Source organism: Canis lupus, chromosome 6 (assembly GCF_003254725.2).
Source record: "Canis lupus dingo isolate Sandy chromosome 6, ASM325472v2, whole genome shotgun sequence".
In the NCBI taxonomy this organism is placed as follows: Eukaryota; Metazoa; Chordata; class Mammalia; order Carnivora; family Canidae; genus Canis; species Canis lupus.
In genome coordinates this window covers 30959997-30985722 of record NC_064248.1, presented here as the reverse complement: position 1 = coordinate 30985722, position 25726 = coordinate 30959997, and the positions used below count along the sequence as shown (strand labels likewise).

Genomic DNA, 25726 nt, shown 5'->3' with positions numbered 1-25726 from the left:
AGAACCTCAACACTACTGAATGGTCCCAAGAGAGCTTAGTTGAAGAAACACATTCATTCACATGTGTTATGTACAACAGAGAGGACCTGAAGATTCTTAAATAGGATATGAAAAGGCTATCTTAGCCCTTAACAGGTAAATATGAGGGGCAAGCACTTCAGGGAGAGAACTAACCTCAAATTCTTTATTGGTAAAATGAGAAGGTTAGACTAGAGGTTGCTAAAGTTCCTTGCCTGCCCTTCCAATCTTTCTAAAATCTAAGAAAACAAGCAGTATAAGACAATATACTGCACAGCCATATAACCCAAAAAGATATTCTGCACTCAATTCAAGGGAACTTTCCTGATTTTAATATCATGTCAAAGTTAAGCCGACCTCTGGGTAGGTAGCTGGCCTGGTGACGTATAATTGTAGTTACAAGGCCTATATGCCTCACTAGGTACCTGTGCCCTATTTCCTAACTCCAAATATTGTCTATTTAAAAAAAAAAAAAAAAAAAAAGAAATGCAGGGACCTTCACAGGGCAAGCTTATTTATCCTATTACAGCGCACAGATGCTTTAGCATCTTCAAATGTAACACTTTACACTGGGAAGTATTCTTGTATCTGCAAGAAATTCTGAAGGTGGGCATAGGGAAAGAACATACATTTTTGCTCAAATATTATTTAACAGGTCCTGAGAAACAATACTACATGCCACAAAATATTTTATGTTAGAAACATGAGGTGTGATGGAACGTGACAAATAATCCACAAATGACGGTTTGATGTTTCTTATAAATCCCCATTGACTAAAGCTTAGGAGTTTTAGAGGGAGGGGGAAAAAGAAAGCATAAAAAGTTAAGCTCTTACTAATGAAACATCCTTTTCCCACTTTACCTTCATTAATAAACTTCAACCCAATTACATTAGACAAAGTAAGAATCCAAAGTCTTCAAAATTCTTCAAGTCCGATTTTAGGTATTACTTAACACTCACGACAAGGTTTGGGCAGTATTCCAAATCAAACACCAATATTTCTGCAGCATAATAAACTGGCTCCAAATAAATAAATAAACTGGCTCCTTACATGGGATAAAGACTAAAGGCAGCCTCTTGTTACTTCAGGCTAGACATTTGGGGACAATGGATTTGGGAACAAAATTTATGAAAACCTCTCAAGGTTTTCAAAGTTCTTTGAATTTCAGGATATGGGAACAGGACTGTGGACTAGAAGTAACTTTCTTCTCAGATGAAAAGGTGCTAAGATTTCCTCCTATGTATGTTGCCAGGTAACAGAATAAGGATCTTTGTGTATTTTTATACAATAAAATACTCTAGAATTCCTGAAATGTACACCTACACAATGAACAGCTGGCATGATCAAAACAATGCCATAGACAATGTGATGGTATGAAAACATGTTCACACAAGCAAGAAGCAGCACTTTAGGAAATACTACTACCACATGATCCCTTTTTTAATTAAAAAAATAAAGAGATACTGGCTATGTATAGTCAGAGGATATAAATCAAAATACATAATGAGGAACGCGCCTGGGTGGCTCAGCAGTTGAGCGCCTGCCTTCAGCCCAGGGTGTAATCCTGGAGTTGCAAGATCGAGTCCCAATCGGGCTCCCTGTATGGAGCCTGCTTCTCTCTCTGTCTCTCTTGTGAATAAATAAAATCTTTAAGAAAAGAAACAAAAAACATATAATGAGGGACACCCAGGTGGCCCAGTGGTTGAGCATCTGCCTTGGGCTCAGGTCATGATTCCAGGGTCCTAGGATCAAGTCCCGCATCCAGCTCCCCACAGGGAGCCTGCTTCTCCCTCTGCCTGTGTCTCTGCTTCTCTCTGTCTCTCATAAATAAATAAATAGAATCCTTTAAAACAACAACAACAACAAAACCCACATAATGATTATGTATGGCTGATAAAACATCCAGATTCATTTATTTACTTTTGCTTAACTGTATTTTCTCAATTTCTTACAATGAATATCTAATACTTTTAAAAAGAAAAATAATTCACTTTAGTACTTAACTGGAATTAGAAAACTAGTTCAAAGTTCTTACCTCCGATGATACAGATATATCACAGGGAAATAAAAGAAGTGTTTTTGTTTTCTGCATTTCCCCTGGTTCCACCAACAGTTAATTGCCACAAACAACACCTGCAGAGCCAAAAAAGGTTTCAAATGACAATGAATAACAACTGAAAAATTACCAAGATTTTAAAGATAAAATTATAGAAATGAAACTATTCCTCTCCGAAACAGAAAGTGAGAAAAAAGTTATTTCCAGTATTCAAAGAGGGTCATCATCTACCACTGCAATTAAAAAATGATTCTCATCTGTAGTGTCTAGCTAGGATTCTAGTATTTTATTATTATTTTACAGTCTAGTTCAAGAGGGAAATGATTTACTTTGATTTCTAAAGCGAATGAGTACCACTGAGCTTTTACTAAGCATGACTACAATAAAACTCAATGGAAGGATAGGTCTTTTGATAGTCAAACTGACAACGGGAGAAGGGAAAAGAAAATGTTATCTGCAAATAAAACATCGCAAATGTCAAAGGACCATTTTTAACAACTATATTAAAAACTCATAAGAGTAAGACGGTTAAAGCTACACTCTAAAATGTAGTATTAAGCAGAAAAAATACAAATTAGATTTATAGGTAGATGTGAACATAAGGAGAAGTGTCCCTATATCTCCAATCTACTTTGAAATGTACCAAAAACAGGACGACGGGTTAACAGATTAGAGCAGAGTTTCCCAACTTTGGTACTACTCCTATTTTGGCCTTTCACTGTTATTGAGGCTTACTATATGTTTGTGTTGTGAGGAACAGTCCTACACACTGGATGTAGTGTTTAGCAGTATTCCTGGCCTCTACACACTACATGCCAGCAGCTTCCCCTCTCAAGCAGTGATCACCAGAAAGAGTTCCAAACGCTGCCAAAGGTCCCCTGGGGAGAAACTTCCTCTAGGTAAAAAAAAAAAAAAAAAAAAAAAACCACTGACTACAAGAATAATAAGAGGAATAAATACATGATAAAGAAAGCAAAATAAAATATTAGTAACAAAACTTAAGTGGCAGGCATATATAAAATCCCATCACCTTTTGCTATGTGAAGAAATTTTCATAATAATATTACAAAAATATGAAGACTACAAATGAAAAGTCACTTTCTGAGGCCTTCCTTATACTTTATAAACAGCAATATTGCTCAAAACTTAGTGGGAGCTCTTTAGAGCTCTTTTTAGAGTCCACTTATAAGAAAGGAAAACAACAGTATTTTTACTTCAGGTGACATCTCATTTTTTTACTCAAAAATAGGGCACATTCTACCATGTTTGCTAATTTTACTAAAGCAATGTGGCTCAAAAGATTTTTGCCTGTTTCTAAAAATAAGCAACCTCCTTCTCCCTAATAAGAACACAGAATTATAAGCTCTCAATTTGGAAGGAGCTGGAAAAAAAATTTGAAAAAAGCAGCACCCATTAGGTGTGGATGGCATTATAACCTACACCACTTATGTGATCTTTAGCCAACCACTCCAGTCTGAGATCCTGCTTCCAAGAACAGGGATGTTGGCACAAGCATACAGAGCTGTCATGAGACACAGCACAGGGCCTGGCATACCAGAAGGCCACTCTTATAATCACTTGGAAGGACACAGCTGCTTCAGTTGTTAACTGGCACCTGCTCTAAAACACAGCAGACTCCCTCCCCTTGATCCCCACACGTTCTCTTAAGTCAGACAATTTGGGGAATGCCCAGGGAATGAAGTGGTGACTTCTTTTATGCTAACATATCGCTTGCCTCCCAGTGCTCCATTAGAAATCCTGCTTCCGGGGGATCCCCGGGTGGCTCAGTGGTTTAGCGCCTGTCTTTGGCCCAGGGCATGATCCTGGAGTCCCGGGATCAAGTCCCACATCGGGCTCCCTGCATGGAGCCTGCTTCTTCCTCTGCCTGTGTCTTACCTCTCTCTTTCTCTCTCTCATGAATAAATAAATAAAATCTTTAAAAAAACAAAAAAAAACAAAAAGAAAAGAAAAAGAAATCCTGCTTCCTCCCTGTAAGTGTCTGCCAGTTTGGTTATTATTGGCCTTTTTATTTTTTTAAGTTAGCTCTACTGCCCAATGTGGAGCATGAACCCACGACCGTGAGATCAAGAGTCACATGCTTTACCAACTGAGCCAACCTGGTGCCCCTATTCTCAGCCATTTTTAAAGGGGGTGGGGGGTAAAGACAGCACAAGGAATTGATCGATTCTATGGGTCCAAAGTCAGAACACAAAATCACAACCCCCTTAGAACCAATATCATAGGCAGCAAAGAGTTCTAATGAAGAGCTAGATTTAAACAGTACTTTGCACCACACTCAGGGATATATAATGGTTCAAAAGGCTTTACTAGGTTGGGCAGAAAGCTTCATCAGCATTTATAACATTGTTTCTAAGAAAAAAAACAACCCAGAGTTCCAAAGAAACTTCTGGAACTAGGCTGTCTGCATAAGTTACCTCACATCAGTGATTCTCGGCAGCAGCCTCTTAGAAATCTGCGGAACACTCTTTTTGCTTGTTGTGGTAACTGGGAAGCTACAGGGCATGTGGTGGGCCAGGGCTGCAGGAGATAGCCCACAATGCTCGAAACTGTTTTGCACAGGGAAGAGTTATCAGCAGCACCCCAGAGCAGTATGAAATGTCCTGTCGAAAAGGAAACTAGGGGAAAACCTGTCTGTTATCATTCAAGCCCAGGACCTAATTCTATTTTATATGTGAATCCAAAGCATGGTTTTTGTATTCACCAAATTTCTTGAGAAGGAAATTCCTATGTAAATCCAAGGCAGAAAATATTTTGTTTGGCTCCAGCCTTTACCAAGAGCTGTTCACCATTTAAGAAAATTCAGGGGATCCCTGGCTGGCGCAGCGGTTTAGCGCCTGCTTTTGGCCCAAGGCGCAATCCTGGAGACCCGAGATCGAATCCCACGTCGGGCTCCCGGTGCATGGAGCCTGCTTCTCCCTCTGCCTATGTCTCTGCCTCTCTCTCTCTCTCTCTCACTGTGTGCCTATCATGAATAAATAAAAAAAAAAAAAAAGAAAGAAAATTCAAATAGCACGGGGCCTGGCTCTTACCGAGAGCAGTGTTCTCATGGTACCTGAGTCTCTAACACAATATACCTTTACCAGTCTGCATTTCTAACTGTCCACCCCCAGTAGTTCTACATAAAGGGACCAGGATTTATTGTGCCTGAGCATTTACATACTGAAACATACATGACCTGATTGGACACCACCTTTGGCTCAGCTACCTTTATGATATATAATTAGTGTACTGGATTGATGCTTGCAATTACATGTGTAGAGGAGTTTTATCATCTATGAATCCCTTTTCAGGACAGTAAAAAGCACACCATAAAATATTTGTTTATAAAAGGCAACTAAGATCTACTGGGTTAAAAACCACAGCCATCCAGATGACTCATTTGCCCACATATTCATCCCTCTGGTCTAGCACAAAGGTAGTCTTCATTAAGTATTTGTTGCATATAGCTCTGGTCCAAATATTTTTAAAAGGTCAACCTGTTACACTGCAGTCATTACGTGTAAATCTATCTTACAGAAAATAACTAATGAGCAGAGTGCCTGGTTGGCTTAGTCTGACTCTTGATTTCAAATCAGGCCACAATCTCACAGTGGTAACATCCAGCCCTGTACTGGGCACTGCGCCAGGCATGGAGCCTACTTAACATTCTTTATCTAACCTTCCCTACCCACCTCAACCTGATGCTCCTGCACGTGTTCTCTCTCTTAAATAATGTGACTATTAAAAAAAAAAAGAAAAAGGGATCCCTGGGTGGCGCAGCGGTTTGGCGCCTGCCTTTGGCCCGGGGCGTGATCCTGGAGACCCGGGATCGAATCCCACGTCGGGCTCCCGGTGCATGGAGCCTGCTTCTCTCTCTGCCTATGTCTCTGCCTCTCTCTCTCTCTCTCTCTGTGACTATCATAAATAAATTAAAAAAAAAAATTTAAAAAAAAAAAAAAGAAAAAGAAAATAACTCATCAACAAATATCAAATGGATATTCAACTAGGCTTTTCAGCACTGAAAACAGCATAGCACCCTGAGATGAGCACTGACCTGCTTCACGAGGAAACACAGAATCTGTTTCCTCTCCTGCCTCTAACCAATGATGACCTTCACCATCAGAAACCTGTTTCTTTATAGAAGGCTTTACAATTTATAAACTAAGACTCCTGGCCTTCACCCTGGTTCAGTCAGCCAGCTGGGGTAAGGTGTCTCTCTGGAAACAAACAGCCCTGCACATAGGGCTGACAGTCATCGATGTGCAGGCCGAATGTCAGCATTACCTGGTCTGAAAGCTGACTCGCTGCTTGCTCAATCTCTGACCTGGCGGCGATGGACTGTCCACACCATGGAGCGTAGAAGAACAGCAGTACTACCTCTGAGTCCCGGCGAACGTGCTCTGCGTAGTCCAGCTGGCCCTGGAAGAGGTCAAGAACCGGAGACCTCGAGGAGAAAAAGCTGACAGGTGGCTTTGCTGGTATTATCACATCTTTTGCTCGACTAAAAAAGAGCAAACACAAAGAAGACTACTAAGTTTATCTTCTTTTAACAACAGCTTTATGTGGAGGGAGAATGAAGCTTGAAAGAGAAATCTCTTGAATAAGAAAATGGAGTTCCCAAAACATTGCTCTGGAGTAAAAAATATGCTGTGCTAAGGCAATATTTAGATGAGAAAATGCAAGACATGAATAATACATTGAAAAAGACTCTCTATCTCCCCGGGTGTGGGGTGGGAAGGCAGCAGAGAGCAGAAGAGAAGGATGTCTTTCAATAATCCATATTCTTGCCTCCCACACCGAAAACACTCCACCCTCATCTCTCTGCTGCCTGGCTCTCCAAGGAGCCACTGATTTCCAGGGCTTCAGAACAACCAGGGAGCTTGCTCAGACCTAAGGGGAAGGGAGCTCTCACAACCACCACTAGTAAGATTTCTACAGGAAATTCTTACTATTGACTCAACTCTGAGAAATCATTAAGTTTATTAGCTGGAGTTGGCCAATCCTTATCCAAGGCATTCAGGCAAAAGTAATAAATAAGGTAGATTTATTTCTCCAGGTATGTATGGGGAAGCCACCAAAATGGAGTTGGAGGCCAGAAGGGGGCACCAGCACCACTCTCTGTCAATTATAGGAAAAATGATTAATTACAGACTCCAACAGGAAAAGAATTACCACCCCCAACAGGAAAAGATGTAACTCCTACAAAATGAAGGACTACTCCAGCAATCAGCCAGTGAAAAACTGTCATCCCCCTAAACTCTTGCTTCTCTTCAATGGACTTTCTTTATAACAATCCCTCCCATTTTCCTCCTTCTCTATAAAATAATGTTCTACAATGTTGTTCTCCTTTGTCTATGGGGCTTGCCTACAGTTTGCCATAGTTTACACATCCTGGATTGCAATGTTACTATTCCTGAGTGAACCCATTCTTCTGGTAAAAATAACTTTTATTTTTGAGTTAACAATATCATGATCCAAAGGTTAGTAAAGATGAACAACAAAATAACAGCCCATTTTAACTGGAAAACAGGCTTCTTGAATACCTTAAGTTCCCAAAAGGGAGAGATCAAGAGAAGACAGAAAAAGAGTGAACAAGTGGTCTGAAGTCATACAGCTGCCACTATTTTTCCCATCAAGAAAAAATATCTTGGCTGAGGCTGCATCCCACCAGGTGAAAGGAGCTTAATGAACACCCTGAGCTGTTCACACATCTGCACTAACATGGCATAAAACCATTTTGGTGGTTTGGCCGAGAAACAATAGAATAAAAAGAGACCCTGGAAAATATTCAATTAACCCAAAAAGCAGAAAAGGGCCAAAGAACAAACTCTGAAGGTACAAATGGAAAATAGCCAGAAGATATAATTACACCCAACAATATCAATCATTACATTAAATATAAAAGGACTAAGCCACCAAATTAAGAGGAAGAGAATGCTAGACTGGATAACAAAGCAAGACCTATCATATGCTGTCTAAAAGAGACATTTTAAAAAAGATTTATTCATTTGAAAGAGAGAAAGCATAGGAGTGGAGGGGAGAGGCAGAGGGAGAAGCAGACTCCCCACTGAGCAAGGAGCCTGATGCAGGGTTTGAACCCAGGACCAGGAGATCATGACCTGAGAAAAGGCAAACACTTAACCATCTGAGCCACCCACGCACCCCAAGGAGACATTTTAAACATAAAGACACAAGATGGAAGCACAAGGATGGGAAAATATAAACCAGTATGCATAAGGAAGCTGGAGTAGCTCATTAAGTGAAAAAAATAAGCAGGGGGTATATTCTTACAATTAAACGTTACTCAACAATACATGAATGGACACATACTATAACTGCATGAGTCTCAAAATACTCATACTGAAGAAGTCAGAAACTAAAGAATAGGTATAACATGAACGCATTTATATAAAATTCCAAAACAAACAAAACCAATCTGTAACAAAATAGTCAGTGAGTGGTTTTCTAGAGTGAGGAGTGGGGCAGCGACACTGTCTGCCAGGGGCCACCGAGGAAACTTTCTGGGGAGAAGACAATATTCTCTATCTTAACTGAAAGCATGAAGGTGGTTAAATTTATCTAAAGTCATCAACCTGGGATCCCTGGGTGGCGCAGCGGTTTAGCGCCTGCCTTTGGCCCAGGGCACGATCCTGGACACTCGGGATCGAATCCCACGTCGGGCTCCCGGTGCATGGAGCCTGCTTCTCCCTCTGCCTATGTCTCTGCCTCTCTCTCTCTCTCTCTCTCTCTGTGTGTGACTATCATAAATTTAAAAAAAAAAAAAAAAATTAAAGTCATCAACCTATACATGGAAAATGTGTGATTTTACCGCCTGTAAAATATACCACCATGAAGCTGATGAGAAAAACATCTCGGCTGGTGTGTCTCCTCCTCTGACAACTCTACCTGAAGTAGGAGAGAGGCTTCATTTTTTTCTATCAGCTCCCTGTGGGTTGCCTTTCTACCCCTCACCACAATCAGTAACTTACTTATCTTGCCGATTATCTATTTACTCTACCACAGCATTAACTCCCTGAGGGCAAGGACCCTATCTTCTTCGCTGTTTATGGTTCCTGGTCCTCTGAAGTTCGGTAATTTGTGAAATGAACAAATCTACCTTCCTACCTCATCTGAACATATGCAAAGACAAATAGAAACCCACACAGATATACATTATTAAAAAGACTCAGAATCAAAGTGTCAGAGGCCCATTTGCTTTACTAGGGATGATCGTAAGGACCACATCATATGTTCTAAGTACACATACATGTTCAAACAAACTTAATAATCTGGCTTCTCAGGGATCCCTGGGTGGCGCAGCGGTTTGGTGCCTGCCTTTGGCCTAGGGCACGATCCTGGAGACCCGGGATCGAGTCCCACGTCGGGCTCCCGGTGCATGGAGCCTGCTTCTCCCTCTGCCTGTGTCTCTGCCTCTCCCTCTCTCCATGTCTCTCATGAATAAATAATAAATAAAATCTTTAAAAAAAGTAATAATAATCTGGCTTCTCAGAAAACAGCAAAGTAGCAGGAAAGAAGAACAAGAAGGAAAGTGCTGTCAGCTCTGAGATGCCCAAGCAGACAAATGGGTATTTAGAACCAAAAAGGAAAATGTAAACACCGGAGACCCAACCTCCTCTAAGATAAGGGAAAGAATCCCACACCCTCCTCTGCATCTAGAAGGTGTTAGCTTCTTGCATTAAGGCAGGTTTAAATATATTACTTCCCTATTTTAACCAAAACATTAACATCATAAAGTAGCAGTATTAAAAGAGCGAATCTCCTACTTATTCACTCAAACTAGCGCTTTAACCCTTTCTATGTAAAATATCTCCATAACCTGAAAAACTCAGTCAGTTGCAAAATAATTCAAAAAATGTTCACTGAGCAAATGTTACTATGCTTCAGAAACTGTACCACAGGCATCAAGGCTACAGCAGCAAGCAGGATAGTGTTCTCAAGGAAGACAAAAGGCAAACCACCAAACGTGTATTCAACAAACAAAAACCCACAAAAGGATCACTGCTATATAGAGAATTTAACAGGGGGATGTGATGGGATCTTTTAAGCCAAGACCTGAATGACAGGAAGCCGTGCAAAGAGATGAGGAATGCCCTGCATGACACATTATCAAAAGCTCCAAAATCCCCTTTGAGATTCTTCTTATACTAGTCAAACTGCATGTTAAGTGTTAAATAACACAATATGAGGGAAAATGTAGGTCTGTGACAGCCAAACAAAGGATAATAATCCACTTAGTGTTTCTGTTCAGCATGTTCAGAGCAGTTCCTAAAGTCACCAGCCAGATAAAATACGTGGCCCATGGAAAAGCAAACATTAACCAGGGAAGAGAAACATCTGCCTCTGCTCCACCAGAAACATTCACAAGTTTCCATTTAACTCTTACGCTTGCTACATGTTTTTGAGAAACTATACCTAGATCAAAGGTTTTCTGCAGCTTTGAAGGCTCAGTGTCAGGTACAAAAAAAAAAAAATAAAACTCAAGAGCTGGCTGCAAGTAGAAAGGAGCAGCTGCAACTCCCGATTTTTTTAGGGAAATGCGCACCCTACATAACTCCTTCTGAAGAGGATCTGAAGCAACTTTGAAACCACAAAATGCAATAAAGCAAAATGAATATATGCACACACACATATATAGACACACACAACTATTTCCCTCCAAAATCAGGGTGAAAGGAAAGTGAGTAGGATGAAGTCAAGGAGACTCAATGCAGAGAAAGGCAGGTAAAATAAAGATGAAAATGGTGCCCAAGAATAGACCATTATGTTTCCAACCCAAATCAACCTTTTTTTTTTTTTTTTTTTTTTTAATATTATCTAGTTTGAACTCAGCTAAGCAACCAACACTGAAGAGGGCTTTACTTATTTAGGCCTGGAACTATTAATTAAAAAAAAAATTAAATCCAACTTTCTTATAAGCTTCTGTCCTCGTTAATGCAAAAAATCTTAGAACAGGGACCAGAAATGTTTGAGTATATAACAGTATCATGACACCATTCAATCAAACAAGACTCTAAAAAATCAATCTTAGTCTATTGAAAGATGGTCCAGATTTGCCAATGGCATAGAAAGAAGTTGGACAGGCAAGCAGCCCTTCACTGACTCACACCTATTCTGAAGCAGGTAGGGATCTTGCTCTATCTGCTCCAATAACTGGATTTACACTCTCCCTTCTTCCCCAAATCTCAAAGGACTTTCTTAGCTTTTTCAAGTCATGTTCTTTCAGAACAAACACTAAAGCACTATTTCTATAGATGAACAAGCAGAAGTCTGTAAACTCGCCACCCCCGGAGGTGAGGAAACCTCCCTTCCTAATTTGAACCCAAAGACACTTTGCAATCCCATGTTGTAAAAGACTTCATATATTTTCCTTTGTGCAGCACATGATACAGAGCAAGGTTAAGAGCCTAGTACCTGACGGTAAAGGATCCAAATTCCAGCTCAGCCACTTGATAGGTGGGTGTAATTGGGGCAAATTTTGTAACATGACCAAAGCTCAACTCCATCTATAAACTGGAAGGACAGAGTATATCCAGACTTTACTGGGGACAGAGTTTTGTTTTGTTTTTTTTAAGATTTTATTTATTTAAAAAAAAAAGATTTTATTTATTTATTTGACAGAGAGAGAGAGAGCACAAGTGGGGGTGGTGGAGAGGGAGATGCAGATTTCCTGCTATGCAGGGAGCCCTATGCATGTGGGGCCCGATCCCAGAACCCCAGGATCATGACTTGAGCTGAAGGAAGCCAACCAAGCTACCCAGGTGCCCCAAGAGGACTGATATTTAAATGGTCCATACCAGGCTCTCAGATAATGAATAAATGCACTGATGTAAGCTACAGTTCTCAAGCAAACAGTTTTGTCCCTCGGGCGGCACTTGGCACTGTACGGAGACATTTCTGGTTGTCATAGGTAGGGCTGTATCCTACCGGCATTTAGCAGGTACTTTGCAACACTCTGCAATGGCTAGAACAGCCTCTCTCCCCTGCTGGAAGGATCGCACCCGGCACTTGGCAAAAGCTCCATCATTTCTTCCCTTTCTACTAAAATTCCCCAATCTCTGACACCTCTCTGACAACAGGGCCACCTACTATGCTTAACACAGTCGATAAAAACGTTCCAAGTTGAAATCTTCCTCCTGGCTAATGTGCCAGTCGGCTGCAATGGAGACACTTACACACTGGAGACCCAGGAGATAGAGGACTTGGGAGATCAAAAGTACTCCTGAAATTTAAAGTAAATTTTGGGGCAGCCCGGGGGGGCCCAGCGGTTTAGCACCTGCCTTCAGCCCAGGGCGTGATCCCGGAGACCCTGGATCGAGTCCCACGTCGGGCTCCCTGCGTGGAGCCTGCTTCTCCCTCTGCCTGTGTCTCTGCCTCTCTCAAATTAATAAAATCTTAAAAAAGAAAAATAAATTGTGTACCTCCCTCACCCCCACCCCCACCCCAAAAAAAAACAGGCCCAGTACCCTTCATTTCGTCCTGTTCACTGTGGTCCAGCCTGCCCAGGCTTTTTCGGTTCCAGAAGCACCAGCCTCGTCTAGTGTAAGGACACTTGTTGCTCCTTCCACCTTGGACGCTTCCCCCTCTGGCCCACCCTCATTCCTCCTGATTCCCCGCACAGCAGTTACAGAAGCCCCGGGAAACTGCAGTAAGCTCTTTTAGGGCCCAGTGGAAGGGGGAGTGCGGTTTTCATCCTCAGCGCTCACCTGGACGAGTGCTCCGCACACAGCACGTGTGGACAGATAATCGTTAGACCCAAGAATGCACGCATTCTCCAAGGGCTCCGGGCCTCTAACAGTTGTAAGTCATCAGACGGGTGTTAAAGGAGGGTCCCACGGCCTGGGCTGAAGTGACAGGTGCGCCGCCCCCCCGAGAGGCCCCAGCAGGTGAGGAGCAGCCCAGAACCTGGCCCACTTAAGCTGGGTGCTCCCCGAGCAGCACCGGCCGGGGTCGGGGTCGGGGTCGGGGTCGGCTCGGGGTCAGGTCCGCCGCTCCAGGTGAAGCCGCCCCCCGCCCCCCGCCCCCCGCCCAGCCCGCTCCAAGCCCGGACCCTGCGCGCCCGAGCTGGCCCCGCGCCGTCGGCCGGGCCCCGGGGCTGCGGGCCGCCTACCTGCAGGTGAACTTGAGGGCGACGAGCAGCGCGCAGCCGAGCGCCACCGCCCCGCAGAGCAGCTCGGGCCGCCGGCGCGCCATGAGGGAGGCGCCGCGCAGCCCGCGGCGGAGCCGGCCCGCCGAGGACGCTGCGGCCGGGGCCGGGCTGAAGGAGCCGGAGCCCGCGGGGCCGCCGCCGCCGCCGCCACCCTCGTCCTCGGCGTCGTCGCTGCTGCTGCTGCTGCTGCTGCCGCCGCCGCCGCGGCCTCCGCATTCCGACATTACATGCTCCCCGTCGCCGGCTTTATACCGCCGCCGCCGCCGCTTCGGGCCCGAGGGCCCGGCACGGCCCGTCGCTCCCCAATCCCGCAGCCCGCCGCGCCCGCTAACCCGGACCCTCCACGTCAGCCCCGCCGCCGCCGCGGCGCCCGCCCCCGCGCAGGCGGCCCCGCCTCCCGTCCACGGAGTCTGCGCGGGCGCCGGCCCCGCCCGGAAGCCCCGCCCCCGCGCAGGCGGCCCCGCCTCCCGTCCACGGAGTCTGCGCGGGCGCCGGCCCCGCCCGGAAGCCCCGGCCCCGCGCAGGCGGCCCCGCCCCACAGCCGACGGCCCCGCCTCTCGGCCACTGAGTCTGCGCAGACGCCGGCCGCGCCCGGAAGCCCCGCCCCCCTCAGGCGGCCCCGCCTCTCGCCCACCGAGTCTGCGCGGACGCCGACACCGCCTGACAGCCCCGCCCCCAAGCGAGTCCCGCCCCTCGCGCGTGGAGTCTGCGCGGGGGCCCCCCCGCCGTCGCCCCACAGGCCCCGCCCCCCGCCCGCGGAGTCTGCGCAGGCGCGGGTCGAAGCCTCCGGCCCGTCCCCGACGGGAGTCCTGCCCACGCGGTTGCGGGCATCTTCGCGCCGCCGGGAATCGGCGCTTGCTTGGCCTGTGAGGCCTCAGCGCTGTGCTCGGGAGCGCAGTCGTGCCCGCGAGTCCGTACAGGCCACGGGGGGCACAGGCGCCGCTACCCATCCCCGCGGAGCCGAGGGGACAATCCATGCAGGGGCCAGAGGTGTCCAGGTCCCGGCAGCGGGGCGGGCGGGAGAGGTCACCGCCTCGGCGTGCACGTCTGTGAAATGGGGGTGCGTACTAGCAGCACCTCCGTCAGGGTCGTTTCGAGAGTAAATGAAGGGACTACGGAGAGTGCCAGGCGCACGGTGCGGTCTCACTAGGCCTGGACTAGCGTGGCTGTGCGCCCCAGCCCCCTCCGGCTCCCGCACGGCCCCGGCCCTCCCGGACGCACCCTCAGGCCGCGGGAGACGCCGAGGCCGCGCAGCTAGTGGGCGAGCGAGCGGGTGCAGCCTCGGAGGCAGGGCGCCCCGTGACCTGTTGCGCGGGCCAGGGAAGTCGCGAGGGCGGGGGCACCGCTCTGTGGCCGCACCTCGCTGCGAACGAAACCGGGCCAGGGCGTGCGACCGCCCGGGCGAGAACCGGGAGCTGAGCCCCAGGGCGGCGGGGGGAGCCAGGTGCCCGCTCCCCGGGATGCGGCGTGCGCCCCGATGGCCTCGCCTGTGTCCCCCGCCGAGGCCAGGACTCGGGCCTTGTTGGCGCCCGCCGCTCGCTGATTGCTTCGTAGCTCTCGGGTCCTTCTTCCTTCTTTACTTCCTTGGTTTGTATTAAGTGGATATTTGCCAGGATCCCGTTAATTACTTCAGTGATTTTAAACCTTTCTTTGGTTATGTGCTTAGCCGTCTTTCTGGGGATCACTATGTTTTTTTTCAGAATTTTTTTTTTTTTTTTTTTAGATTTTATACATTTATTCACGAGAGACACCGAGAAAGAGAGAGAGAGGCAGAGACACAGGCAGAGGGAGAAGCAGGCTCCATGCGGGAACCCAACCTGGTGCGACTCGATCTTGGGTCTCCAGGATCAGGCCCTGGGCAGAACGTGGCTCTAGCACCACTAGATCCATCCAGGCTGCCCTTTTTTCAGGTTTTCTGCCTCGGATTTATACTACCTTAATTCCAGTAAGATACAGAAACTTCTCCCGTAGAGCTCCGTTTCCTCTTCCCATTCCTGTGTTATTTTACGTTTTCATCTATTATGTTACAAACTTCGTATTACAGTGTTTTAGTACTGTTTTGTATTATCTTGTTTTTATAGATAAATGCTGAGAAAAAATGTATTTGGGTTTTTTTTCATTGGAGTTCAATTTGCCAACATATAGCATATCCCGCAGCACTCATCCCATCAAGTGCCCCCCTCAGTGCCCATCACCCAGTCACCCCAACCCCCCGCCCACCTCCCTTTCCACCACCCCTTGTTCGTTTCCCAGTTAGGAGTCGCTCATGTTGTGTCATCCTTACTGATATTTTCACTCATTTTCTCTCCTTTCCCCTTTATTCCCTTTCACTATTTTTTATATTCCCCAAATGAATGAGACCATATAATGTTTGTCCTTCTCCTGATTAACTTACATCACTCGGCATAATACCCTCCAGTTCCATCCACGTTGAAGCAAATGGTGGGTATTTATCATTTCTAACGGCTGAGGAATATTCCATTGTATACATAGACCACAGCTTTTTCATCCATTCATCTTTCGATGGACACCGAGGCTCCTTCCACAGTTTGGCTACTGTGGACATTGCTGCTAGAAACATTGGGGTGCAGGTGTCTCAGCTTTTCACTGCGTCTGTATCTTTGGGGCAAATCCCCAACAGTGCAATTGCTGGGTCGTAGGGCAGATCTATTTTTAACTCTTTGAGGAACCTCCACACAGTTCTCCAGAGTGGCTGCACCAGTTCACATTCCCACCAACAGTGCAAGAGGGTTCCCCTTTCTCCACATCCTCTCCAACATTTGTTGTTTCCTGTCTTGTTCATTTTCCCCATTCTCACTGGTGTGAGGTGGTATCTCGTTGTGGTTTGGATTTGTATTTCCCTGATGGCCAGTGATGCAGAGCATTTCCCTCATGTGCTTGTTGCCCAATTTCTGTTTTTTTTTTTTTTTAATATTAACCTTATTTACCATTTCTTGTCCTCTTGATTCATCTGTGTAGATCTGAGTTCAGTGGTGTATTACGGAAACAAGTATGGCCAAAAGTCATCACCAGTCCTCATCCACTGTAGGTTACTAGGACAGAATCCACCCTATACTTCTGTAAGACACCTGTCATTTGCAGACCTGCATAAGGTTCAAAGAACTTTTGCTGCCTGTGGGTTCTCTCATAAGGCCCCACAGTACCTTGTGGCAATGTAAGGTGAGGTCTCGTAGACCAGGAAACCACCCTGGATTTAAAAAGGCAGTTCATTTCCTCTTCTCTCTAGACATTCTGACTGCTGCTCTCACACCACAATGTACTTTTGAAATGGATAAATTCATTTCTGAATGCAGCAGGCAGCCAGGATCAGGCTGCAGTGCTCTTCAAGAGTAAGTCGGCCCTAATTTGTCCATATCACACCATATCTGAGCTTTCAGAGCCACTCTTTATACCATAATTGAGTTGGTCAAGTTTGAGAAGGGGACAGAGTATATATTTTATATGCAAATCCTTTCTTAGAACCAGAGGGAAATCTACTCATTAACTTTTAAAGCTTCTAAGCATTTACTTAGCAAACAGGATATGCCTGACAAGGTGCAGGTTGGCAGGTGTTACAGGAAGCCTTGCCTGGAGCCTGGGTAGTCTGGACAATGGTGGCTATGCTTCTTGGAAACTTTGTATCAGCACCGCAGCTGGCTTTCCAGAAATTGCTATTCTTCCCTCGCAACAAATACTCACAAGAAAGAAGTCTATATTGTAATCTCTTCAGGCAATCTAAAGAGTGTTTTGAGTTCTCTACCACTCACAGGATTCTAGCTCACTGCATCCCAGCCTCTGAAGCAGATCAGGGGCCCAGAGGACAGCTTAGCTCTGTCTTTGAGTCTGCCAGCCATCCTGACCATGTCTTCAGTGGTCTTTGAACAACCAAAATGGCCCTATTTTGAGTATTGTGCCGGTCATCTGTGGAAACCCATAACCCCCATCCTAGTTGGCGGTCTCCTTGCTAGTCATGCATCTGAATGAAACACAGAAGAGCCCCAAAAGAGTTATTATGGCACCGAACAAGAGAAACTGCTTATCATCCCAAATCTGGGGGAGAGCAGGACAGAGTGAAAAGTCGCTCTCATGTCTAATTTGCATACTATCATTAATTGCTCGAATTAAAGTGTTTTAAAAAAAATCAAACCTTGCGATTTTAGGGCCCAGTTTCAATAATTCTTTGGGGGGAAAGGACCACACCAAAAAATGAAAGACATCTATATATAAAATCTTTATTACAGGCAATATTGGTCCATACACTACACAATACCAACAGTACAAGTGTAATCTTTCAAAATCATCATTTAAACAGCAAAAGACCAAGAAATAAAATTTGAGTCAACCGATTATTTTTCAAAATATTCTCAATGCACATTATCCTTAGTTCCCTTATGATAGTGAAACATACAAATACAGAAAAATACCCCATTTAACATGTACTAGTGTTAAATGGTTATTTGGCTTAAAATCTGAGTTAAGAAAATCCTTTTTAGCAACCTACGTACAGATAAGTAGCAAACTTTATTATATTAAACAAATTCGTTCCATTTAAAACATGTGAAGAATTTCATCCATAGTGTATTCTGACCCCTAGTGCAAGTGTCTATTCTCTCACCATGATGGTTCTTATCTGAAGGACCAACTCAAGGAGTCGTCTTAGACATAACCTCATCCTCTTCCCCAACACACTTCATCCAAAAGTCTGTTCAACAGATGGCAACTGGGTAGCGGTCACTTCGCCATATGATGCCAATGGTGCCATGAGAGCATGGCCAGACCTGTTAAACAGCCCGTTTTCCTACCTACTGTGGGTTGCTGCTCAGGAGGTACGAAAGACGCCAATACAAGCAGAAAATCTGCAGCTCCTCTGCTACGTGCCTTACAACACTTTCAATTTTTCTGGTCAATGCTTTGATTAGGTTACATACATAAAAGCCAGCATATTAGTTTAAATCTTTAAACAAAAAACTATATTTTCCAAAGTCATTATCATTTGGGGCGATTAAGTGATCTTTTCTTGCTTTGTTGAGCTTCATCTTTAGGGCATCCCTTCTTTCTTCCCACTCATGGAGCTCAGCATTCCCATGTGCAAATTTACAGCCGTTTCCTTCTGTGCAGGTGCCATTTGTATACCTGTGGGGCAAGTCAGCGTGGTGAGTGCCCATGAGTTATCTATATAAACCCAAAAAGTGGGATCCCTGGGTGGCACAGCGGTTTGGCGCCTGCCTTTGGCCCAGGGCGCGATCCTGGAGACCCGGGATCGAATCCCACATCGGGCTCCCGGTGCATGGAGCCTGCTTCTCCCTCTGCCTGTGTCTCTGCCTCTCTCTCTCTCTCTCTGTGACTATCATAAATAAATTTAAATAAATAAATAAATAAATGAATAAACCCAAAAAGTGCCCACTTCACTAGCTTGATGATTTGCATAAAACTTTTAATTCAGGGGATCCCTGGGTGGTGCAGCAGTTTAGCGCCTGCCTTTGGCCCAGGGCACGATCCTGGAGACCCGGGATCGAATCCCACGTCGGGCTCCCAGGTGCATGGAGCCTGCTTCTCCCTCTGCCTGTGTCTCTGCCTCTCTCTCTCTGTGTGATTATCATAAATAATAAAAAAAAGACCATTTAAAAAAAAACTTTTAATTCAACATCTTAAGCCTAGAAAAATGAGTTTATACAGCCTTGACATCTACAAAGGAAAAATCAGCACTTTAAAAAAAAAAAAATATATATATATATATATATATTTTTTTAAGATTTATTTATTCATTCAGAGAGAGCGAGAGAGAGGCAGAGACACAGACAGAGGGAGAAGCAGGCCCCATGCAGGAAGCCCGATGCGGGACTTGATCCCGGGTCTCCAGGATCACACCCCAGGCTGCAGGCGGCACTAAACCGCTGCGCCACTAGGGCTGCCCACTTTTAAATATATTTAACAAGAAATACTGATTGATGGGGGGAAAAGAGACCATAGTCCTTCCTGATGCAGTGGAAAGAAATCAGAAGTGGCATTAAGTAAAAGACGTCTTCAATAGTTTTGGGTGTCACGTGGCCCTAAATTGAGAAATTAAATATAAAACTGTGATGTGACAAAATGAGAAGCAATTCAAAACCATCTGGCAAAATTTTTTGCTAAAAAATTTTCAAACTCAACTTAAGCAAAGGAGTGATACTAACATTTTCCTTTGACCTGAGTCAGTTCCATATATGCACTTGAACAGTAAGTATTCAAAGGCAGTTTCAGAACTGACGGAACATCCACTGCAGGGCAGGTTGTGGTTAGCCACTCACCCTTGACAACTCAGAGACAATATGGGCAAATTGGAACAAACCTGTATCTCTCTTTGGTTATCTCAGGACATCTCAAACCCATTCAGGTAGACTAGCGCTAATCTTTTCAAGTAACCACAGGAGAGTGAAGAAACATTCAAGGAGCAGCTAAAACTTTTTTTTTTTTAAGATTTTATATTTTTTATTTATTAATGAGAGACACAGAGAGAGAGAGAGAGGCAGAGACACAGGCAGAGGGAAAAGCAGGCTCCCTGCAGGGAACCTGATGTGGGACTCGATCCCAGGCCCTGGGCTGAAAGTGGCGCTAAACTGCTGAGCCACCCGGGCTGCCCTAAAACTTTGAGACCAAAACCAAGCATCCACTCTCAGAAGGCTTCACCACCCAGATAACCTCTGCCCACCAAATGAATGACCGTAAGAGTCACATGACATGAGTTTTCATGCAGGAGTTTACGAAACCTACGTACCTATCACAAATACTAAAATACCCTGTTGGAAAGCGGTGCTGCCAGCAGTACTGATCATCCTCGGTGTGAAAAACCTTCTCTTTGTGCTTCTCTGAAGAGATGTGGCCTTGCCACTGCTTCTCACTGTTACAGTTCTTCCCACACATCCAGCAGTGAAAGTCTGCCTAAAGTGCACAAAAGACACACGTCCCATCAGAGGGTGTTGTCCGGTCCCTCGATGGGTCAAACACTGTTCTGGGAGGGCACCAGGGCTAGAAACCACTTGACCTAAGACCCAGACTCTATTCTCAGGGAGCCCATCTGGTGGGGGGAGCCAGGCAAGAACATAAAGCTCAAAGTCAGAAACAGGACCAAGAAAAGGATCCTGGTGCTGGGAGATGGGCCAGAATACAGGCAGCAGAGAGCAGTGGTGATGGATTCGGCTGGGTTCCAGGAAGTCTCTGGCAGCAGGGTGACGGGGGCTGGTGTGTAGACAAGGATGTCTGGAGGGAGGACAAGAGGCCAGGTTCACCCGAGGACTCTGGGAAGGATGAACACCATCAGGACCGGCAAAGAGGACATGAAAGCCCAGAGCTCTCCAGCTGCAGAGGGACGAGCAGCCATTCCATTCAGGGCACGTGAAATGAGCTCCCACTATGGGCCAAGACTCGTGCCAGGGACCAGGGAGGTGCAGATGCTGAGAAGACCCTGCCTCCGGGGCACAGGCCTACACAGAAGGAACTGTGTTCTGGTCAGTGTAAGTGCTACCACAGATGCAAGCTGCAAGCCTCTGAGCTAGGCAAATGTTCCCCAAATGCCCTGGGTAAGAATCGTTTGGCAAGTGGATAAGAACGGGTTCCTGGAAAGACTTCCCATGAGACTGTGACTCACTCTGGCTGGGGGACAGATGGAAGAGCTACCTGAATAAACAGCCCAGGTAAGTCTCACAATCCAGCAAGTCCAGGTGACCCTGCCCTGGGAATGCGGACACACCTCAAGGGTGCAGGGGAATCAGCGCTGTGCCTTGGCAGAGGAGGTGGCGTTCACAGGGCACAGATCCCAAACACACATGTGGGGGCAAGGCCGGGCCACAGACGTGACCTGGATCCAGCTGAATCAATTATGGGGAGGTGCCAAAAACAAAACAACAACATAAAACAAGAAGCAGAATAATGCAAGCACCTGTGTCATCTTTAAAAAAAAAAAAAAAAAAGCCAGGCAAAACTCTAGCTTAGAAATATATATGTCAAAGATATGTAAACATAGCCTGGAAAATACATGCTGGCTCTGGTCCCTCAGGGATGGGGGGCAAAGAGAGTCCCAACTCTACCTGTAACATTTTATTCTACAGAAGCAAACACAGTGAACTGCAAGCATGGTCGACTCAAGATATTATGTTATCTTCTTTACGCTCATGAAAAATTTCAAAGAAAACCAAAACAGTAAAACACCACAGATGACTTGGTCTCCACAGAACCCCGAAGCGGAGGCTGGACACTGGCGGGTATGGAAGGAATGGGGAGTGAGGGGGACAGCACCCCCATGTCGGGAGCATCTTCTGGGGCCCAGCATTGGCCTAAGTGTCTGGGACCCATGCTATTTCCACTTACCAGTCACCACCACGCTCAGGGACGCTCAGTGACTCAGTGACCTGGCCAGGGCCACAGGCTAGTAAGGAGAGGCACCAGCACTGAGATTCCAAAGTCAGCAAAAGGATCAAGGGAAGGATTTGCTAGAATGAGGGAGGGGACTTAAGCTAAGGGCCCCAGATCACTAGAGGGGAGTGGAGAGATGGGAGGAGGCAGGCAGCCAGGGAGCCCTGCTTGAGGAAAAGGCAAAGAAAGGAAAGGCCCCATCAGAAGGGAAGCCAAGGAAGGGGAGGCGGAGTGACCACAGGCACTCGGGGGGGCACTCACGGTCACTTCGGCGTAATCTGTCGGCATGTGAATTTGTTTTCCGTTTTCCTTGTTTGACTGACTTGCTACATCATCACTTTTTTCGTTTTTTTGACTCTTTAGCCAGAGTTCATAAAACTGCTCCATATCTTGTACTAAAGAAAAACAAATCACTTTCAGCAGCAGAGATTTACATATGCCACCGAAATGCACACAAGATCATGCGCACCTTTTGTATCAGCTGGCATACATTTTGGAGAGCAAGACAAGAGGGCGGAACAGAGACAGACTGCATTCGGTGAGTAGAGGGGGACACCCCCCAACAACCCCCCCACCCCCCACCCGTCCAAGAGGGAGGTAAACTCTCACGGCTGTTGAGCCTAGTTCTGAACTGTTAGACTGAAAACGTTGGCTTTCAAGATGAATTAACTCCCTGCATTTGCAAGACACTGGGAGTGTTGAAAAGTCAGGAACCATTAAAAGGGTATTGCTTTAAAAAGGGGGGGGGGGCTCATACTGCTTCATGTTGCTCCCAGTAAGACACTCACTATCACCACCACAACCACACCGGGCTCCTTACACGGCTCGAGGGCCTGCAGTGGATATGCTCCTATCTACTGAGAGAAAGATGGGAAACTCACTACTACCGGGGCCTGGGTTCTGACCCTGATGGGAACCCATCACTCAAACCACTCTCCCCAAAGACCCACATGTTGGGGCGCAATTTACAACCACCAGGTGCTGGGCAGTGGCTACAAGCTGCTTTCTACAGTAAGAACGAGAGCGTTTGGCATCACCATCAAGGGCTAAGCCAGGTTTCTCAACCTCACCACTGCTGACATTCTGGGCCAGATAATTCTTTGCTGTGGGGGGCTGTCCTGTGCATGGTAGGATGTTTAACAGCATTCCTGGATTCTACACACCAGATGCCGGTAAGACAGTCTGCCCAAGTCATAACAACAAAAACATCTCCAGGCATTGCCAAATGTCCCCAAGGGAGACTGGTATGTGTGGCAAAATTCACCCCCAGTTGAGAACCACTGGGCTAAAAAAAAATCTGGTAATGAGGTTAAGGTAAAAAATCGGCTTTGTTGCCTGCCCAAGTGTTTCTAATGATTTGCCATCAGACTAAGATGAGAGATAAACCTAGAAATCCTTCTCCATTCAGACCAGTGGGAGCAGGAATCATTGCAACAGTCCTGGTATGCAAGGACATCTTCAAAAGGTCCAATAGGACATCCCTCCTCCAAGCAAGATAGCAAGGAGTCCTGTCCATACATGTCACCGAATGTGAACACTGGTTAATAAACACAGCAGGTGACATGCTTGAATCTGATTTGTTCTTGTAATTCAGAGATTGCAGATCTTAAACAGTTGGTAAATTTCCATCCGTTTACTAGAGATTAAGTACAACGATCCTTGTCCTTGTATTAAAACCTTTCCGGCCAAAAGTGAAAGGTTGTCTGAGGCTCCTCTCAAAGCCTCTCATGATAATCTTGCAGTTTGACCAAGATAAACAAACATTCTCTCCTCGGGCCTCTGCATCTGGGCCTGTTCTACCGGTAGGGCCTCCTTATGGAAACCTTCGATTCTAATCTCATTTTTCAGGGATGACTATTCACAATAGGAGCAGATGGTCTGATTCAGGCAATCAAGGAGTTCACTTCCCAGACCATCTTTTGGGAACACGTCTGTGTCACACGCAGACCTACATATTTGTATCTAGCTCTGACCCAAGCAAACACAGATCAGATGTCAGGCTCTGCTCCACTGACAAGATGGCACAATTGTTTAGAACGCAAACTGCTTTCTGGGTTCGTGGTGAGCTGGCATATTTACAGAGAGGAGGGAAACTCCCTGGCAAGCTAGACTTCACGGATGTCAAGCCACAGTTAAGACAGCAACTTACTCCCATTCTCCTTCATGTAAGTCCACACTTCCCGTTCCTCAGGACTATGAGCAAAGGAACAGTTCCCAACATATTGACATTTTTTCCCAGAAGCAATATGATTGCACAGCTGTATTAAAAAAAATGAATATGCTTTAAGACAAAAGTACAGTTTGTAAAACTGCCTAATTTTTACATTTAAGCAAAATAAGCATCATTATCTGTGCTAATGCTGAGTAACACAATGATTACATAAGAGTATTTTGAATTCAAATTGACTCTAAGCCCAACACGCATGAGATGACATTAAGCTTTCTATCTCAATGTTTTTCAAAAGAAAATCTCCACAAGAAAGAAAGCATGGAACTAGGACATGGAATATTTTCTTACAAGAAAAGGTCTACAAACTCCCTTATTCAGAGTATCTGCTTTTAACACAGCAGAGTGTTTGATCTCCACGATGCAAATCTCTGGCCCCTCCTCTGACAGCTCCCACTCTCCCTGCCCACAAAGCCTCCTTGTCAGCTCCTGCAGTAAAGAAACTGCAGACTATTCCAAAGGTCCTAAGGAGTGTCAGGAGAAATCTGACATTGCGTTTACTTATAACCTATACTGGCAGCTCACCTCAGCCATCATTCATTCCATATGCACTATCTGGAGACAACGATTACACAAGCCGGGCCATCCAGTTACACAGCATTCAAATAATACCTCTGCTGGCTATTTGCATGGTGTTTTTACTAAGTAAGTACAACGAAACTGGTAGGAAAATAAAGTGACGGCGATCAGCAGAATGCAGATGTCTCTCTAAAAACCACAACTCTCAAGAACTAAGAAAACCTCCACCACCAAGACAGCTTGTTCTTAAATATCAGTATACTTGTCTTCATAGAGCATTCTAGTACAATTAGTCATCTGCTCACTGTTTCAACAGAGGCTGGCCGCTTAACCTCAGTTTTTGCTAAAAACCTGAAAGCAGTCAGCCCTTAATTCTGCAGGTTTCCTCCCTTGGAACAACGTCAATGCCCCCCCACTTCCAATCCTCTGCATAAAGTGAAACCCCGGCGAGTACTTAGGCAGGTGTTACTAGGGAAACATTTACCATAGTGTCTCAAAGTTCAACGATAAGGAGCAGGGGAGAAGAGGAGATAAAGGAAAAGGCCACCACTGTGCTGGGTTTTTACATAACACCATCCCATGTAATCTTCCCTAGGGCATAATTATTCCCATTTACAGATGAGTAAACTGAGGCTGGGTAACTTGACCAGGGCCCCTTCTGGCAGACTCTGAAGCCCATTCTCTTTGCACCTCACCATACTGTCTACACACATACACACACAGAGTATTATTTCCTCTTTTAGAAAACAGATCCCTTAGCAATACCTAGTATGGTAGAAAAAAAAGAAAATGAGCTACTGGCACGTTGCACGGCAGTAGAGCACGTCCGACTTTGAAGAATAATCAGTAGTCCTGGCAGCTGAAGTAGAATCGTTCTCAGTCACCTCTGTTTTACCAAAGAATGACAAGAGCTCCCGTAATCTCCTCTTGGAAAGCCTAAGATGTCCTGGTTCCAGTAAACCTTCTTCCCCTCCTACAAGGCCCACTGATTAAATCACTCAGGTCCCCAAGTCTAAAACCACTGTGGACAAAACACAAACATCCCGCCTCCTTCTGAGACCAACCCTTGTAACGTATGTAAGTTTACAAAATGCAAGGTACTCTGGGTGATGGGAAATTATCCTGCCTCTTCCTCAACTCTCTCGGGCCATTCAGAGAGGGGTCTCTGCATGTGCGAGGGGACTCTGCAATCCATCTGCACTGCTTCTCTGGGCAAATGCACTGCTTCTCCTTTTGTCTGCCATTGGGGCAGAAAGTTTACTGCCTGTCAATGCTCCAAGTGTCTCTGTTATCTCACACAGTGAAATCCCTCCAGACTCTCTCTCTTGAAGAGTAAAGTCCAGAGCCAGC

General features: G+C 45.6%; 2 protein-coding genes across 3 annotated transcripts in view; both read right to left on the bottom strand.

The window, feature by feature from the left end:
* The window catches only part of TXNDC11 (thioredoxin domain containing 11), a 63876-nt gene extending 50302 nt beyond the window's left edge, over positions 1-13574 (bottom strand). The window contains 2 exon segments of the mRNA XM_049111388.1: positions 6360-6576; positions 13204-13574. Of these exon segments, the coding sequence (XP_048967345.1) occupies positions 6360-6576; positions 13204-13466 (480 nt within the window). The 5' untranslated portion in view covers positions 13467-13574.
* Positions 13575-17458: 3884 nt separating this feature from the next.
* The window catches only part of ZC3H7A (zinc finger CCCH-type containing 7A), a 38651-nt gene continuing 30383 nt past the window's right edge, over positions 17459-25726 (bottom strand). For both annotated transcript variants that reach the window (XM_035718143.2, XM_049111387.1), the window contains 4 exons: positions 23780-23888; positions 21892-22025; positions 19997-20160; positions 17459-18375 (listed from right to left, as the gene is read on the bottom strand). In XM_035718143.2, the coding sequence (XP_035574036.1) occupies positions 18186-18375; positions 19997-20160; positions 21892-22025; positions 23780-23888 (597 nt within the window). In that variant the 3' untranslated portion in view covers positions 17459-18185. The remainder of the gene's footprint in view (positions 18376-19996; positions 20161-21891; positions 22026-23779; positions 23889-25726) is intronic.